We start from the raw sequence: 18,167 nt of genomic DNA, 5'->3' as shown, positions 1-18,167 counted from the left end.
ATGATATCATCAATCACGTCTATGAAGTCTATTATTGTCATTGTGCAGCTGAAATAGGTAGAAAATGTGTGAGTAATGAATCAAGATATTAATGCATAGCATATTAAAGGTAAGCAACTAAGCACATACTATATCTAACTTAGCTTCTACCGTGAAATCTCTTGGTGCAAAAGAACATATAAGAACAGCATGAACCATTGACGACAAATCCATTGACACGATTTTCATACGGCAAATGACAAACATTCTCATAATTTAGTCTCTAGATTCTAAAAATGTTTGATTCCGCGAATGCTAGGCCCTAGTTTGGTTCCGACATGTCCGATCAATTTTACTGTGTAAATGCGGCTGTCAACTTCTTGCTATACACTTTACGCAAAAGCAAAAAAATATCGTGATTGCCATACACAAATGAAATAAATTCAGAGAGTTTCAAATCTGATCCGAGTCATATATAGGATAGGTTAACTTAAATTGAATGGTAGAATGGGATTACTAAAGAAAGGATGCAGGTTTAGTCTCAAAGCAATCATCTAAGAAGAACAAATCAGCAACAGATGAGATGCAGGAAAGCTTACTCTCTCCACCTCCTCCCGGACTAAAATCTGGCTTGCCTGCTTCGTCCGTCCGGCCAGTACGGTCTAGCGGGAGAGGAGGGGGAGAATATATGCGGTCATGTGGGAAGAAGAGGAGGCGGCCGTGCTCTAGGAAAGAGGAGTCTAGACGTTTTAGGAACATATACAAGTATAATGGGTATTAATGGTTGGTCAAATCTGAATTTTTGAAAAAATATATTGAAGTTTTGCCACCCGAGACAGCTGATTGATTTGCTTTTTCCCCACGCCATCATGATGCCCTCTCTTCTCCCAAGAGTCTCACAATTCACATGCATACTCCAACATTCAAGCATAACACACTTTTTTTTTTGCGAAATAGCATAACACACAGTTAAGTTACTACTCCCTCCGTTCCTAAATACTTGTCTTTCTAGGTATTTCAACAAGTGACTACATACGGAGCAAAATGAGTGAATCTACACTCTAAAATATGTCTACATACATCCGTATGTAGTAGTCATTTGAAATGTCTAGAAAGACAAATATTTAGGAACGGAGGGAGTATTTTTTAGTAAAACTTTTTTTTAAAAATATGTTGGTTTTTTTGCCGGTTTAAAATATGTTGTTATCTTTACTCAAATAGCGTATTTATTATAATAATTTTATTATTATTAAAAACATCTGACGGGTTAACCCAAATAGAGATATCAATACTAGAAAAGTTAGTGTTGTGAGAATAATTAATCGTACCATCAAACTTTTGTTGACTATCCATGTTTGGATAGACGTTGTATGATTAATTAAAATAGTTGAGTCCAAATAATAGAGAACGACCTGGATTGGCGTCGAGGAAGAGAAGTTTGTACAGGGTGTTGAAGTAATCTGAGAACGGCTTGACTCTATGACAAACCTCCCTCGACACCTTCATAACGTACGAATAGGCGGTGCTCCGTCAAGATGATTGAACATATTAGAAAAAAAAACATTGGTGTGTCAATATTAGCCATGTATGTCAACCTTCCCTATAAGGCCGACGAATCACCTTTTGTTTTCACTATAACAACATTGCAATCTACAGTGGTAAATCCCCACCAAGTATAAAGCGGTGAATTGATGATGCTAAATCCTCAACAAGTTTTGGGCGAAGTAAAACACAAGTAATGTAAAGAGCATTGCCTGCAAAAGGTGAAAGGCTCATCGATGTCACGGCGCCCCTTGCCTTTGCTAGCTTGGAGTTACAGTGATCCTCGACGCCGCATGCCTTTGCCAACTCGGAAGTCACTCAAATCTCCGATGTCACGATGTTCGTCGCACAAGCTCGGACCCACACAGATCCTTGATGCCTGGATACCGCTCACCTTTTCCAAACTCAGGGTCACGTGGACCCTTGGGACCCTGTTTGTTTACATGGACTAGACTAGACAAAGTCCCTTTTAGTCCATATGTAACCAAATATGAGGGACATTTTCTTAAGGGACTAGAAAAAGACTCTACTAGAGGGTCTTTTCTCTTTAGTCCCTGGGACTAAAAAAAGTATAGTCCCTTGCAATCCAACACCCCCTCACCTGCACCAAAGCTTGGAGTCACGCGTATTTGTGACCGCGTCATCCCCCCTCCCCCAAATGAATTTTATTGGACTATCATACTAATCCCTATTGTCACCAGTTTTTGATGTAGCCTTTCATGCGCCCTGCAATGTGCCTCCTCTTTGGCGCACATTCGGTGCATTGGGTATCAACATCATAGGATTAAGAAGAGACAAAAATACCAACTCATACCATAAACATAATATAACATAAACATATCATGGATTCCATATGAAGCACACACGTGGGATGTGAGGACTAAACACACATCGTGGTTAGATCGTACACAAGAGGCACCGCGAAATGGTTTCATTAAGATGAATGAATAAACCGTCTTATCATCTCTTCGGCCATGAAGGAATCTAGATGAGGAACTTGGCGGGTGGAGCGGAGCAGAACAGGATCCTCTGGCGCAGGAGTCCTCCCTCTCCTTTTCATAGTGCAAACTCTTTGGAATAGGGCTTAGGGGTTGCAACACCTCAAATTCGGTCGGGTCCCCTTCACAAATATTCCTTGGTTTGATGTCATGGGCGCGTCACGCGCTCATACCGGTGGTTGGCTAGCCATTTGGAAAGGTTGCCAACGGCAGTTTGTACATGGAAACGATCTCTTCAATTTGTATGTCTTGTATATGCCTCCGAAGTATATATTTTGTATATCATGTAATTTTGCATATGAATCTAATGGTTTATTTTTCTTAAATACAAGTGGTGATCATTTGAAATCTCTATAAAGACAAATATTTAGGAACGGAGGGAGTATATGACCCGTGTTTTTAGCACAGATATAGGCTCAAAGTAGAGGCAGCCTTGTAGTATTTGAAGTGAATCCGCATGGAGTGTGGTGTGCTCACAAGAGTTAAGCCTGCATTTGGAGCTTCGCGCTAGTTATTGCCGACGACTGGATGGGCTGGCTGATCAGCGCCGGTGCACGCGCATTGTAATTGTAATTGTCTGGGGCAATCAAGTCCCCACGAAGTGTTTTCTACCGTGTTCACACATCACATCTTCCTCGTCTACGGTTTAGAAGGCGCACTTGGAAATTCTCTGGGACCTAGGTGGTTATCTATTGGTTGTGGGATGGGCTAAAAAATAGCATTCACACTACGCATGCATATAGAAATAGTATATCAGAGTACTAATTAGCTACTAGAAATAAATGCAGTATGCCCTAAACCTTGTCTATTGTGGAAACGCACGCAAATTTAACTGTGCCTTCTAAACTGTGACGAAGGAAGTAGCTATGATACTACCATTACGACTAGCCGAAGAGCTCGCATACCTTCTCTCTCCTCTTCTCTTTCCTCCAACTAAGCAGAAATATACTAGTTTATTCCTCATAGCCCGCTGACTCAGCTTTATTATACTACTTGCTCTAAGACTGGTCATAGTGGGGAGTAACTTAGACTAGTGTCATATGCATGACACTAGTCTAAGTTACTACCTTCATAGTGCAAAGTAACATAGTACTAGTGTCATATGTGGCCTCATTTAATAGCTTGTAGACTAATGTTGTCTTGGAAAGCGCTATGTTATAGTAACATATTATGTTACTACTTCTCATTAACTACTTGCCACATAAGCAAAAAATTCTTGAAGTGCGCTATGTTACTACCTAAGTTACTCCCACTATGACTAGCCTAAGTAGTATCATGTACTTGGGACTCACAAACATGCTTATGTGGCAGACAATTAAAGAAAAAAGAGATGGCTATAGTAATATAGGTAGATACCGTAACATAATAAATATGGCGCTACTATGTGTCATGCATGGCAATAAATGACACTACGTATGATATAATCTATAATACTATGCACTATAGAGGTAGTAATATAGACTACTAACATATGTATGTTACTAGTCTAAGTTACTCCCACTATGCCAGCCTAATGCGCCGTCGCCCTCTAAAGGTAGAGTGATGAGTGGTGTCCAAAAAAATCGCATTGATGATGAAGGTAATACAACAGGCCTGATTGGGTAGAAAATATATGTTCTTTTTTTTGCGGGTTTAGGATTTATATGTTCTGCCTGTGTATCTTTGTTGATAAGCAAGATGATCACAGTACTGTAGATCTAATCTATGAAGAGCTAGCTTATACTAGGGTGATAGCTTGCTGTGTCAAAGCACACTCAGTCTGTCTATGTGTGACACTATCTTTCGTTGGCTTGGTCTGAATACACCTGCAAGGCAGCACCCTCCAACTAGGCATCCTTCTTACTCATACGTGTCTAGAAAGTAAAGTAATTTACCAACCGTCCTAAGGAGAGTGTGGGCACTTGACCTTGCGATAACATTTCATATAATTTCAAACTAGACCAAGAATTCATCTTTTAGGCATGTCTCTAGACCAAGAATTCACCTTTGCTTATGAAATATTGATTTCATATATAATATGTTTATCATGTATGTAGAAAAAATCTTCACATATATGAAAAATGATCATCATGTATTTTAAAAATTCATCGCATATTTATAAAAATGATTATTAAGCATCTGTAAGAAATTCCTCACGTATTTTTATAAAACAACTCATCACGTATATGTTAAAATGTTCATCACATGTAAGTTCATGTACAGAAAAACATAGGAAAGAAAAGAGATGAACAGAAAAACTAAAACCAAATAAAAGAGAAAAAACTAATAAGAGAAACAAAAGAAGAAAAACATCGGAAAAACTGGAAGAAGAAAGACAAGAACCAGTGGAAAAACTGTAAGAAAAAACTCACGCAGGTTCCAAGATCCCTACCCATTCATCCATCAGCCCCTAAGTTTTCTCTTTGTGCCTTCCTCGATAGTCGTCAAATTGGAATCCACGCCGGAACCGGCACCACCAGCGTGTTAGTCGCCGGCCGCTGATACCTCCCTTGTGCCTCCCAAATGATTTTAGTTATGGTTAATTTTGTTTCTTTATCTGAACTTGTAATATTGGGACTTTTCAGACAGAATTTGTACAATTAGCACATATTTGTTTCGTTTGATTGACGACCAATACTCTTCTCCTTTTTGTTTAATTGTCTATCAGTATTCATCTTGATTGATCCGTGGAAAAGGCTATGGATCAGGCTATATATCGCCTAGGGCAAGTCTGAATTCTCTCCCGCCTTCATTAATTCGCCTGTGGGCCGCAGCCCACTATCCAGCAATATTTTCTTTTCCATGTGTACGCTCACCTCGGGTGTAGTTGATATGTTTATTTTACCATCCATAACTTGCTCTAGCATCAGGTCTTTCGTCATTTTTCTGTTCTGTTCTTTTATTTTTATTTGTTTTCCTTTTCATTTCGGTTTCCTGTCCTATTATTTTTGTTAAATATTTTTTTATCATTTTGCTTTTCCTTTTGTCTTCCAGTAATTTTTATAGTGTTTTTAAAACATATTTATAGGCTATATTAAACAGTTTCATTGGCTATTTAAAAAAGTTCAAGTGCTGTTTACAATTTTCAAATGTATTCAAAACATATTCAGAAAAGTGTTCACTACATATCTCAAAATTATTCATTGTGGATTTAAGAATGTTCATTGTTTGAAATATCTGGATTATATATTTGTGTCTCATTTTGGGTTTTGTTTTTCCGTTTCTTTTCCATTCATATTTGTGGTTTCAATATTTCAAATTAAATATAAATTATTTAATAATGCTCATATGTTTCAAAATTTATACACATTTTTTTGAGAATATGTGAACTTACTTTTATGGACATTTTTTTCAGAATGTGTTAACACTTGTACAGCATGGACATTTAGGGAAAAGATGTAAACACTTCTTTTAGTTAAATGAACATTTTTCGAACACATGATGACTTTGTTTCAAATAAGTAGTAAAAACTTTAGTTCATCATCATCCTTTGTTCAGTAGATGATTACTATTTTTGTAATGTTCCATGAACATTTTCCACATACACATGAAATTATTTTAATAGACAATAAACAATTTTTGAATACAGAAAAATTTATTACACAAAAAAATGATTCAAATGCACAATTCTATGAACATTCCTTCCTCGCAATATATTCGTGATCTAGAGGACACTCTTATTGAATCATGCAACATTTTCTTTGTGTACCTGAACATTTTTCTATGAGGCATGGTACATCCTTTTAATTTTACCTTTTCGCACCAAAAGACATATGCACATTTATTTTTGTATAGATTAAGATTTTCATATTATTTAGGTTCACGTGAAAAATAGTTTAGGTTAATTCTATGTTGTTTTCGGAGTCAAGGTGTGGAAATTATAATTTTATCTAATTACATTTCTAACAGAAGGTCACATACACATAAACATTTTTGCATACTCATGTACAAGAGATCGCTACTTAGCTATTCTACTACACACACTAAATTAACACTTCAAAAGAAAAATTAAAGGGGGTCTGCACCTAGCCGCAGGATGCTATTTTAGTGGGTCTGTCCAATATGGGCGACGCGATGATACAACTCGCTAAAAGCGAGATATTGACAGGAAAAATTCTATTTGGTGATAAAAGCGAGATGTCGGGCAGCCTCGCTACAAACAGCTACCCAAATGGCTGGCCCAGCGGGGATCAGAGGCCTTGAGCGCTTTATTTTTCCCCATTTTTGCTTCATTTTTATTTTTTCTTAATAATTTACTTAAAGAATTTAAAAAATAACAACGCATTCGAAAAATATTAAATGTGTATAGAAAACTATTTCTAATGTATACGAAACTTGTACAATCTGTATGGAACAAAGTAGACATGACAACATATATGGGGAAAAAATGTTAATCATGTCTTTACAAAAATTTAAATGTGTATAAAAAATGTTCCTGGTGTATACAAAAAATCTACAGCTATATATGCAAAAAAAGTAGACATAAAAGAACATTTTTGTTTGAATAAAGAAATTTCCAAAAACATGTTTTAAAAATATATGTTTGACGTTTAGCCTTTTTGTTGTGCAAAATTTCCACGCACTTGCTGGTCGTCCGTTTCGTCGCTTGAAGATTCGTAACTTGCTTTGTTTAGGGAGGTTTTGATGCCCTTTGCGTGGTTAATCAAATTGTTTTTCTTTTCGCCCGTTAAGATGTGTGTTGTGTTCCTGTGCGATACTGCTGCAGCTTGTTGCATTTTCGTTGTCGGTCCGTCCGCACACGATGTGTTCCGTCATCTCTTTTGTGCTACTTGTTTTAGAGGCTCTAGTAGTGCGGTTTGCTTTGTCTGCGCTTCTTATGCTTGTGAGATTGCTAGGGGGGAACTTTGCTCGCTAGGGTAGAGATTGAGCTGCCAGAGGACGTCGTCACTTCGTTCGGGGAGAAGATTTTTTTGTAGCTTTGCCTTTCACCTTGGCCTCTATGCTTGTGAGCATGCTGCATTGCAAGCCTGTCAAATTTTAGTACCCACGCCATCAAGGTGTTTTTACATTTTTTTATCACACGGGCTGCTCATGATTGAGTGATTTTATTTTCTTCCCTTCGTTTCACTCCTAGGAACATCAGGTCATTGCTTTATGTGTCTGGTTTATGCGTTGGTTGGAGTGGTCATCATCATGACTTGGGCCTTGGCCAGTTAACTCATAAAAAAGAAAAAAAATGAGAAAGAAAGAAAGAAAAGAAACGCTGAAGCACTGGAATAGAAAAGAAAGTATGTCTGAAAGGCGCATGCCTCATTCTGTCACTGGTGCAGAACCATCCTACGCAAACGGTTTAAACCTGCGAACTTTTCAAAATAATTATTTTGTCTTAAATTCACAGATATTTTTCAAATTTGTATTTTCTAAAACTTTCTGGAATTTTAAAATTTATCAACATTTTTTCAAACCCATGATTTTTTATAATCCATGAATGTTTTCAAAATTTGTGAACATTTTTTAATTCATTTTTTAAAATCCATGAATGTTGTTTAAATCCTCGGGAATTTTTCAAATCAATGAATGTTTTTCAAATTCATGAACATTTTTCTAACTCACAAACTTTTTTCATATTTGCAAACAAGTCAGGGCTGAGTTTTCCTAAAAGGTCAATGGTAATTCATGACTGATTAGATAGTCAGCGGTCGCTGGTCCACCAGTCAACCGATTAACCAAATGTAACTGGGTCGGCCCTTAGCGTGCATACGTGAGCCGAATGCGTTGTATAGGAGCATTCTTTTTGGAGTGGATACATGCTCTTGTGGATTACATTTAGATTTGAATGGAAGCCCATTTTTTGATGATATTGCTCCAGGAAAAATAGATAGTCCTGGTTTAACGAAAAACTTGAGGAACTGGTAACATGTTTCTGATATGGGAATTGTTTATTTCTGATGGAAGGAAACTTGAGGTTAAGAAACCACAACCAATGAGCTTGACAATGTTATTCGTAGATTCCCCGAGTGTTCCTCTTTAGCAGAGTCAACCAAAAAATAGTGTTACTAGTAAATTTTAGCTGATTTACCGGGAGGATTATTATTATTTTTTGCTTTGTTGCATAGGTATTTCACTAGACATTACATGATCCAGGAAGCAAAAAGCCAAAATAGAATGAGAGGAGATATGTTGGCCCTGTTTGGTTCGGCTGTGGATTTCTAAAAGCAGCTATGAAAAATCTGTTGTGGAAAAACAACTGTGGAAAATCTGATGTGAAAAAGATGTAGGTCATTTGGCAAACCAGCTGATACAGCTTTTTCAGATTCTGGCCCGCAGCGAAATCAGATTTTGAAAAGCACGTCCTGGTCTGCTTCCGCTTTTGGTTCATATTTTGGCAGCGAATTTCTGGAATCGGATTCTGCTGGGTTTGCCTTTTGGTTCAGATTCTACTGCGCGGCAACGGAATCCGTCGATAAAAGCTGAACCAAACAGGGCCATTGTCTGGCTTGTTTTAGCTGCGAGTCATGGGAAATGGTCTAATGCGTGGGGGGCTTTTTTGACCGTGGCCCAAATTAAAATCAGACAAAGATGGGCAAGAATCAGACAAACATTTCACACATATAGAGCACGAGTTACAAAATGACACGAGACAAGTTCGACTTACCCAAAGGAAAAACAACTGAACAACACGGGAACAACAGTACTGTTCACTTATTCAGACAGGCACACGTATGGAGATAAAAACCTTGACATGAGTTAGTTGATGGGCAGAGGCTCACCGTTCCATTCCTTGAGAACCTCAAGCATGGGGTCGATGAGCTTTCCTTGGCTGATCCCCACGAACACCTTATCACACTCTTCGCCGGGCGCGAGAAGCTTCTCCCCGGTCAGAAACACGCATCCGAGTTCCTCACGAACAAAACGGTAGAGTGGGAACGACCTGCTCCCCATGATCATGTTTGAGATGGGTGCAGTGCCCTTCTCCACGGCCACACGCGCCGCCTCGACCTCCCGTGGCAGCGCTATCACGAGCTCCTCCTCTAGCTTACTGATCTTGCACAACACCTCATCGTCGATGCTCCTGCTAGCAAGAGCGTGCTCGAGGAGCACGCAATGCAGCTTGTGCATCAGGGGGTAGTTGGCGCTGCATGGGTCGTCGGCATAGCGGAAAACGTCCACGCGGTCAATGGCGGCCGCAAGCTTCTTCTCAACACTGGTGACGTCGACCACCTTCTTGGCAGCTTGTGCCACGCATATGTTGACGGAGATCTTGATGTTTTCCTCCAGGTGGCGGAGGTCGACGGCCTGGCAAAGTGCCACCAGGTACGTCGAGGACATGAGCTTCAACATCTCCACCGCCTCTGCAGTCTTCCTGGCTGAGACAAGGCCGAGTGAGTTCACCCCCTGGTTGTGCTGCTCCGCGCTTTCGACATGGGTTGTCACCGGGTTGGCAAGGTATTGGAGCTCCGAGCAGTAGGCAGCCATGGCGATCTCAATGCCTTTGAGACCATAGTCTAAGCTTGGGTCGCGGCTTCCAGCTAGGTTTGACGTCAGGCCATTATTATAGAACTCATTTACGAGCTTGGAGAACTGCGCGAACATGAGCTTCCCAATGCTGGCGATAGCAAGGCGGGTGTTGTCCATAGATATGCCGATGGGTGTTCCCTGGAAGTTACCGCCATGGAGTGCAATGCCACGATGGACGTCAATAACTGGATTATCACTCATGGAGTTCACCTCACGCTCAATACACTTGGTAGCAGCCCGAATGACCTCAATCTGCGGGCCAAGCCACTGTGGCGCGGTGCGGATCGCATATCTGTCCTGCTTCGGCTTCAGGTGTGGGTCCATGTCGTTCACCATCTTGCCGTGGACCATGAACGGGCTGCCATCCAGAATGTGCTCCATGATAGCCGCGGCCTCGATCGTGCCGGGGTGATGTTTCAGCTTGTGGATTAGATGGTCGGCAAACTCTGATTTATCATACATTACCTCACAAAACATCGCGGACAAAACCTCAGATAGGATGGCGAAGATGTTGCAATCGAACAACACCATGGCCGCAAGGGCGGCGGCCGCAGCCGTGCCATTTACAATGGCCAGCCCCTCCTTGGGGTTCAGATTGAAGAAGCCACCATCTATCCCGGCGATCTTGAATGCCTCGGCGGCATCCACCTTCCTACCATCGTGGGTAAATGCTTGTGCGTTGGGGCGTCCGGTAAGGACACCGGCGATGTAAGCAAGCGGGACCACGTCGCCACTCGCGGTGATGCTGCCTCGGAGGGGAATCCTCGGGTGCACTCCTTTGTTGATGAACTTTGTGATGGCCTCAAGGATCTCGAAACGTATGCCGGAGAAGCCCTGGAGGAGGGTGTTAATGCGCACGAGCATGGACGCACGTGTAACCTCCGATGGCAGCTCGTGGTCGCTGCCGGTGCCGAATATGCCAGCAATGAGATGCCTGCATGCATGGACGAATAAGGTCAATGACGGCCGGCCAACAGACTAATTTTTTTGATACATACATATGGACCCGTCTTTTATAAACATTGTTAAGTTTCAACAAATTTAGCCTTGCCAACTTTCGTTAAGAAAATATGATAACGTACGAGCTGTGCAAAAAAAAAAGAGGTATGGATGAAGTTGCTATATACTATGATATATTTGAAATAAATAACTTGTTCCTTTTTATAAATTTCACACAGCTCACATATTATCATATTCTTTTACAGAAGGTCACGTGGATAAGTTTGTATCCATATTACTTGCATAACTGTTACGGAATACTCCCTATGTCCGGAATTATTTGTGCAGAAATGGATGTATGTAGACATATTTTATTTCTAAATAAATTGTTTGTTATCCATTTTCGCGACAAATAATTCAGGGCGGACAGAGTAATTGAGAACATAAAGTTAGGAAATTGGGTTCGTATAGGACCAAGATCATTCTATCACTTTCCGTACTACTACGAGATAGTTAAACAATTTCAGTGTGGTGGTGGCAAGCTATATACATGCAAAGTTAAACGTGAACAAAATAGGATAGCAGATCGGTTGGCATTGTATAGCCATACGGAGAGTACTACTACTGTATGGTTAGGTAGAGGACCACTGTGTATTAAGAAACTTTTGCCTCTCGATTGTAACCCTATGATCCTGAAATAAAAATCTTTTACCCTCGCAAAAAAAAGGATGCCAAGTGTCTGCGTGTCGGCTTGTGTTCTCAACTAAATTAGCAAGATGTTGAGATATAAAATATTGTGCAGGCGTACTAGTGACTATGAATCTTAGTGACCCATATTCTCCTACTATGATAAATACTCCATCTATTCAATGATATACCATATATGCAATTGTATTCATGTTAGAATATATTTTCCTATCATATACATTTGCTATTGTAAGTGTTCATATTTTTCTATAAAAACTTGGTTAAGTTTTACAAAATTTTATTTAGAACTAATTTAATTTGCACTATATTATAGAACATAAGGAATACTGAAAAGAATATGTATCTTCTACTAGCTAGTCGACAAAAAACAAACCTGAGTTGGTTTACAGGAAATAGAAAGACTACAATAGTCCTCAATTTGAATCCTACATTCTTTTTAATCTCTAATTACATCATGTAGTGAGAGATATTTAAAAAGTACATTCCAATAATAGAAAGTGTGGTTATGCACATGTATACGTTACATCTCCAATTATGATTTTTTTTACTAAATTCATTGTACCACATCTTGCGGCGTTAGAAGATTTTTTTTACCATTTTATGTACATATTTCCCACATAAATACTTAAAATTAAATATATGATCTTTTCATGCATATATATTTCAAACAATTTTCACAAGCCAATTAATAATTAACATTATTTCTTCTACTATAACGTACTTGCCAAAGAAAAGAAAAACCTACTACTTTGAGGTCAAGCAAAGATTGAACAACACAAATATACATTTTAGACTTTTTTCCTTATTTGCTTGCTACTCCCTTTTATTAGTAGCAGCGCGACCGTCGGAAGTCTTCTTTTGCTTGCGAGCTGAAATGAGCTATGATGAACAGTAAATTTCAAAATATATTTAATAAAAAAATCTGTTTTTTTTCATGACAGACTCTGAGCAAATATTTTGGGTGCTTGCACAATTTCATTGTGGAATGGCATTCGTGAAAGTCGTGGCAAAAAATCAGCACCTCAAAATGCTTACAAGAATATCATTTTTGGAGCATCGATGTTTTTTTGCCATGACATCCACGAATGTTATTTCATGGTGTAACTTTATAAGCGCTCAAAACATTTGTTAGTGTATCAGAAAAAAAGGATTTTTAAATACTTTATCAAAATTTTCATATTTTACTTTCATCCGAACTATTTGAGCTGGAGCTAAGAAACATCACGTCCCCACTGCAGTCCCTGTTAGCGGTTTCTTCTGCCAGAATTGCAAGAATACCCAAATATTCTCATGATGTTGAGATGTAAAATTATACTAGGCATCACCTGACGAGCTCAACTTGGAGGCCGTGCCCATCTTTGGTGCGACGGTGGGAGGTGCCACCGAAGCCAGTAGTGACGCCGTAGATGTCGCCTCCGTTGGCCACGGAGTCCAGGATCCACTCGCTGCAGGCCTTGACGCGGGCGCGTGCCTCATCGGCGAGCTCGACGGTGACGCTGGACACATCCTTGGCCTGGGCGACGGCAGCCACCTGGCCGACGCTGAGGCCGGCGCCCACGATCCTGACGACAGGCTCGCGGAACAGCGCCACCATGCGCTTGACCTCGTCGAGGTGGCTGCCGGTGAGCTCGGCCGCCGCCGCACCCCAGAAAAGTGGGTCCTTCTCAGCGACGAGCCCGTTGTTCGCCATTGCTTGTTGCTAGGACTGTGGTGGTTGATCGGTTGAGGGTAGTGGATGATGAACCGAGCTCTTCTCTTGGAAGGAACTATGGCAGATGGTATGCTTAAATAATGGTGGGACTGTATGGGTTGCATCACCGTCGACCTCCGAGATGACGGTGCATTAACCATTGTTTCCTCCGAGGTGCAAGGAATCAAAGGCATCTGAAAGAACACTGCTAGGTGGTTGCCGCCTGACTGATTGTCTTAGCGCTAGATGCTGTACATAACTTTCTTTCCCGAGATTAAGTTCTTTTCAGCCTTCTTGGCTCTTCTCTAGGTTTGGCATATAGTGGGTTTTCACTTTGCATTATTTTGGAATGGCCTAGTTGGAGGCTTGGACCAACGGAGAGATTTAGCACCCATGCCTGTAAAAGCTAGGCGGAAGAGTTTGCTGTGTGTCGATCAGCAGGGACTCGTACGTGTTATTATGGGTCGGTTGTGACCTCTATGAAAGCTATACAGGAGATATGGCCAATCTTACACAAACCAATAACCAGCATTACCACAACCACACATACGGAATACAAACCATACAAAGTATTTCAAGAACCCCTTTCATTCACAACTTATCTAAGTTGAGATTACGCCTAAATGCTTCTTGCTGCCGTACTGTCAATGGTTTTGTAAACCTACAACTTGATCTCTTGTGGGTATAAAAGGAATGTTGAGCAACTTGTTTGCTACTCTTTCTCTGACAAAGTGGTAATCCAATTCAATATGTTTATTACCTGCATGAGACACGCTTTAGGTTGAATAATACTCCCTCCGTTCCATAATATAGTCCGTATTTTTTTTTAGAAAAATCAAACTTTGCAAACTTTGACCGAGTTTATAGAGAAAACATGAAACTACATCTTATGATGAATTTGATGATATATGTTTGTTTGGCATTCTAGATGTAAATGTTTTTCTCTACAAATTTGTTCAAAGTTTGCGAGTTTTGACTTCTCTAAAAATCTATGTGCACTACATTATGAAACGGATGGAGTACCAAGCTCTTGCAACAATGACTAAACCCAGATTACTTTTGTTGCATTCTTAAAGGACTTGTACTCTGCTTCAGTGCTGGATCTTGACACTGTAGGCTGTTTTCTTGCACTTGTACCCGGCTTTACTCCGACACCAAGGAGGCGGAGGCCGTATAGGATGGCCCGCTTCTATCCCATTTGGTTGGTGTGGTTATTGAGGTTAGATTGGATGAGTCTAGACTGGGTCCATGTTTTGTAAGTTCACAGCATCTTCACGCAAATCTAAGTCCCATTTCTCTAAAAAGGAACAAAAACCATCCAAGAAGACAGAGACTACCAAAATAGCACGTGTAGAATATTTACAGGATACCTGGTCGTAAAAACTGTCCATGGCCACCACTCCCAGGATTACCTTGTAGCTTTTTGGGTTATGTTTGATTGAGTTTCATTTTTCCTTACTCTTAACTATATGAGCTAGTGTAAACAAGACCTTCTACTAGATATGTTGGAAGCACTGAGTTTCATTTTTCCTACTCCTCCACACGAATCATCTTTAGCGTTACTGTTGTTAGTTTATTTGGTTAGTGTAAAGTCATGCAATATGTGATGAATTAGTTTGCAATGTTTCAATAAAAAGAAAATCGACGAACCGCACACGAGTGCTGCTCCACGCCCCGACCACCCGCACCGGCAATCCACTCCCCCTGCGCAGCGATTTGGGCGGCGCCACGACCTCGATTTAGGCAACACAGGTGATTTGGGCGAGGGGATGAGGAACCACCCATAGCACCGCAGGCGTTTTGACCGCTTCACGACGCTTCAGCCCAGTCGCTCCCGACCAGGTGCCACCTGGGCGCGATCTGGACCATCGGATGGCCAGCAGAGGGTGTGCTCGCGACTTCTAATTAGTGCAGCTGCAATAATTATAATTTAGGAAGAAGAAAAACCCAGACGAAACGAGTGACCTATGGCAATTCAAGCGAACAAAGAAAAGAAAACAATTTGATCATATGAAAAGCCAACAAATAGAAAAAATGAATCGGGCTGTCCCTGATATGAGGGAGAGGAAAAATGCTTAACGCTAGAGATCCTTCCATCTCATGTTCATCGAGAAATAGCTCTCGCGCCTACCCAACTACTTGCTCGTTATCCCGTGAAGAAAAAACTACTAGGACGTTCTACTCTATCTAAGTCAAATTGTCGCAGGAAACTTTAAGGTTCCTGACCAGTGAAGGGAACCTTCTAGAATGTTCCTATCTGTTTTTCACTTTCCATTTTTCCTTTACTGGTTTTTGAATTTTTTATTTCATTTCATTTACTTTCCATTCATTTCAAATAATTAAAATTTCAGGATATATTTGGAATTTATCAAAAATATTTGCATTTATAGGAAATGTTCAGAAATTGTTAAGAATTTGAAAATATGTTTGGAATTTAAAAATACTTGTTTTCAGAAAATATTAGCTTTTAAAGATATGTTTCAATATTTCTAAAAATGATCGCATTTTCAAAAAGGTGGCATTTTAAAAAGATTTTCTTTCTAAAAGGACTAAAAACATAAAAAAAATGTTTAATTTTTCAAAAAATCTTCACAAACATTTTAAAATATTTTTATGGAAAACAATCACTTTTGAAATAACATTTCCCCGTAGTTACTCAAATAGCCGAATAAAATCTAAAAACAAGAAACACATTGGCTACTAGTAGTAGCTCACTAAGTAGCTGGGTCGTGCTATAGTTTGTCGGCTCGCCATAGGATGGCTTCATGAGCCGAAACAGACAATTAGGGTTTGGCCCATGGGTAGCGTTGTCAACTGACGCAACATTTGTCTCATAGGAAGTCTCATCGCAGACGTAGGTCAACACGGAGCTCGGTGGGTTGTGGTTGCCCCGGCGGGAATGCGACCTTTGCCAGTGTGGCCTGAGTCTTTGCTGACTCCCTTTGTCATGCTATCCACACCTGTTGTGCCGACTTCAACCCTAATGCCGATTGTTCTGGCTGCATCAACTTCGACCGTGTCATCCTTTGCGATTGTTGCAAGGACCAAGACCAAGTTAGCGAGTCGCACAACGACCAACGCGGTGGCTCCTGCTAATGTTTATGGTCCTATTCCACCAGGCTGTTTCTTTGCACATGCTGTCATCGCCACATCCATCACCAACTGTCCATCCAGGGTCACCAGTGGCTCATGCGTTAGATGCGATGACAATCTCACTTCGCGGCAGTGGCCGCCACACAGTCTCCTCCAACGATTCTTCACATATCGATGAGAACTCTTGAGCTAAGGTGATGCGAAGTCATGCTGCACGCAACTTGGACTACAAGTCGGGTACTTCTTCCACAAAACATTTCTTTCTTCTTACTCGAATACCCATATTTCTTCTATCTTAGAGAATGTTCGAGTCTATACGGGAAAGAATGATGATGATGATGATGTGCATGTTTGTCGGGCGGGGTGCTCAAACAAATGGAGATAGACAGTTTAAATATTTCTCGTAAATGTCCTAGCCCGCTACCTGACCTAAATACCGAGGAGGGGGAGGCTGAGGCCACATACAATGTCTCAGTTCTATTCCACTTGGTTGGTGCGGTAATAGAGGTTGGGCTGGACGAAGCTAGACCTGAGTCCATTTTTTGTGACTTGACATCATCTTCACACAAATCTAAGTCTCATTCAATTGTAAAGAAACAAAAACTACACATGAAGGGATAAATTACCACCCCAATACAAGTTTCCACATGAAAGGCATGTTTTTAATAACAGAGGTCTATCTTACTTAGCTAAATGTAAACACGTGGGTGATTGTGTGCGTGAACTCGGGGATAGATTTTGTGGCAATTTCTGGATCAGTAGACAAGATTTCCCTATGTATGTCCTCGACCACCTTACAAGGAGGTTTGACTTCACATGGCCTTGTCTAACGCCATGGGAAGGTCATGAGGAATGTTACTTGGCATATAGAGCATAACCATAGACTTGTTAGATTTCTCGGTTGGTGAATTTCACAGGGCTAGCAATTTTACATGGAGACTGGTCGGAGTCTATGGAGCTGTCAAAGTTAAGAATAATTCTGCCTTTCTACGCAAAATGGTCAACTTGGGAAAGGATAACCCATACCACATGCTTATTAGGGGGGAGTTTACGGGAATCTTGTATGTCGGGAAGGCAATCACTTGTGCTAATAACCGCCTCGTGGTGAAATACGAGAAACTCCATTGAGTAGTTAGGTTTACAAATGGGAACTTAAATTTCCTCTGGTAATCGTGCATGCATGCCCTCAGGGGCGGAGCCAGCGTTGAACCCAACGATTTCCCTGTGGCCCTATGTGCGTACGAGTATTTTTTTGGTATGAACCCAACAGAAAATCGTCACTGAACCCATCAAACCAGGATCGCACGTACAAAAAAAGAAAGGAAAGGAAAATAGGATCCCACTCACGTACTGGCCAATCAAAAGCCCAAAAGCCCAAGTAGAGTGCCTACGTCTGTTCGTTCGCCAATTCTCTGTACGAATACTCGGCAGCCGCCTCTCGTCATTCCTATTCGCTCAATGACTTCCCAAAAAAACTCAACAATCTCGTCTCTCTTTCTCGGTGTTCCGTCGTGGATTGGTCGCCAGATGCCAGGTATTGAGCGACAGGCCAAGAACTAGTCCAGATTCGTGGTAATGAATCACAATCTCCACATCTCCTCTCTAGTCTCGTATGACACTATAATATTGATTTTTGCCCTAGTTTTCTAATTGCTTATCCCATATACTTTTATTGATCCATATTTCTCAACTAAAAATCAATTTACAGATATAGATAATGATACAGACACATCATGTCCAGTTGTTAGACCCAGGCAATG

At 40.6% G+C, this 18,167-nt stretch overlaps 1 protein-coding gene across 1 annotated transcript; it reads right to left on the bottom strand.

Annotated features, from left to right (window-relative positions):
* Positions 1 to 9,206: 9,206 nt before the first annotated feature.
* LOC125547568 (phenylalanine ammonia-lyase-like) lies at positions 9,207 to 13,314 on the bottom strand. Its single transcript, XM_048711390.1, has 2 exons — positions 12,950 to 13,314; positions 9,207 to 10,911 (listed from the first exon to the last, which is right to left on the bottom strand). The coding sequence occupies exons 1-2, from the start codon at positions 13,312 to 13,314 to the stop codon at positions 9,207 to 9,209; spliced, it is 2,070 nt and encodes a 689-aa protein (XP_048567347.1).
* Between the last annotated feature and the right edge of the window lie 4,853 nt (positions 13,315 to 18,167).

The sequence above is a fragment of the Triticum urartu genome, chromosome 3 (genome assembly GCF_003073215.2).
Source record: "Triticum urartu cultivar G1812 chromosome 3, Tu2.1, whole genome shotgun sequence".
Classification (NCBI taxonomy): Eukaryota; Viridiplantae; Streptophyta; class Magnoliopsida; order Poales; family Poaceae; genus Triticum; species Triticum urartu.
This window is presented reverse-complemented; position numbering and strand designations above follow the sequence as displayed.

Coding starts and splice junctions, on each gene's coding strand:
- LOC125547568 (XM_048711390.1), bottom strand. CDS start 13,314: ATGGCGAACAACGGGCTCGTCGCTGAGAAGGACCCACTTTTCTGGGGT. Junction 10,912..12,949: donor CTCCAAGTTGAGCTCGTCAG/GTGATGCCTAGT, acceptor CCATGCATGCAG/GCATCTCATTGCTGGCATAT.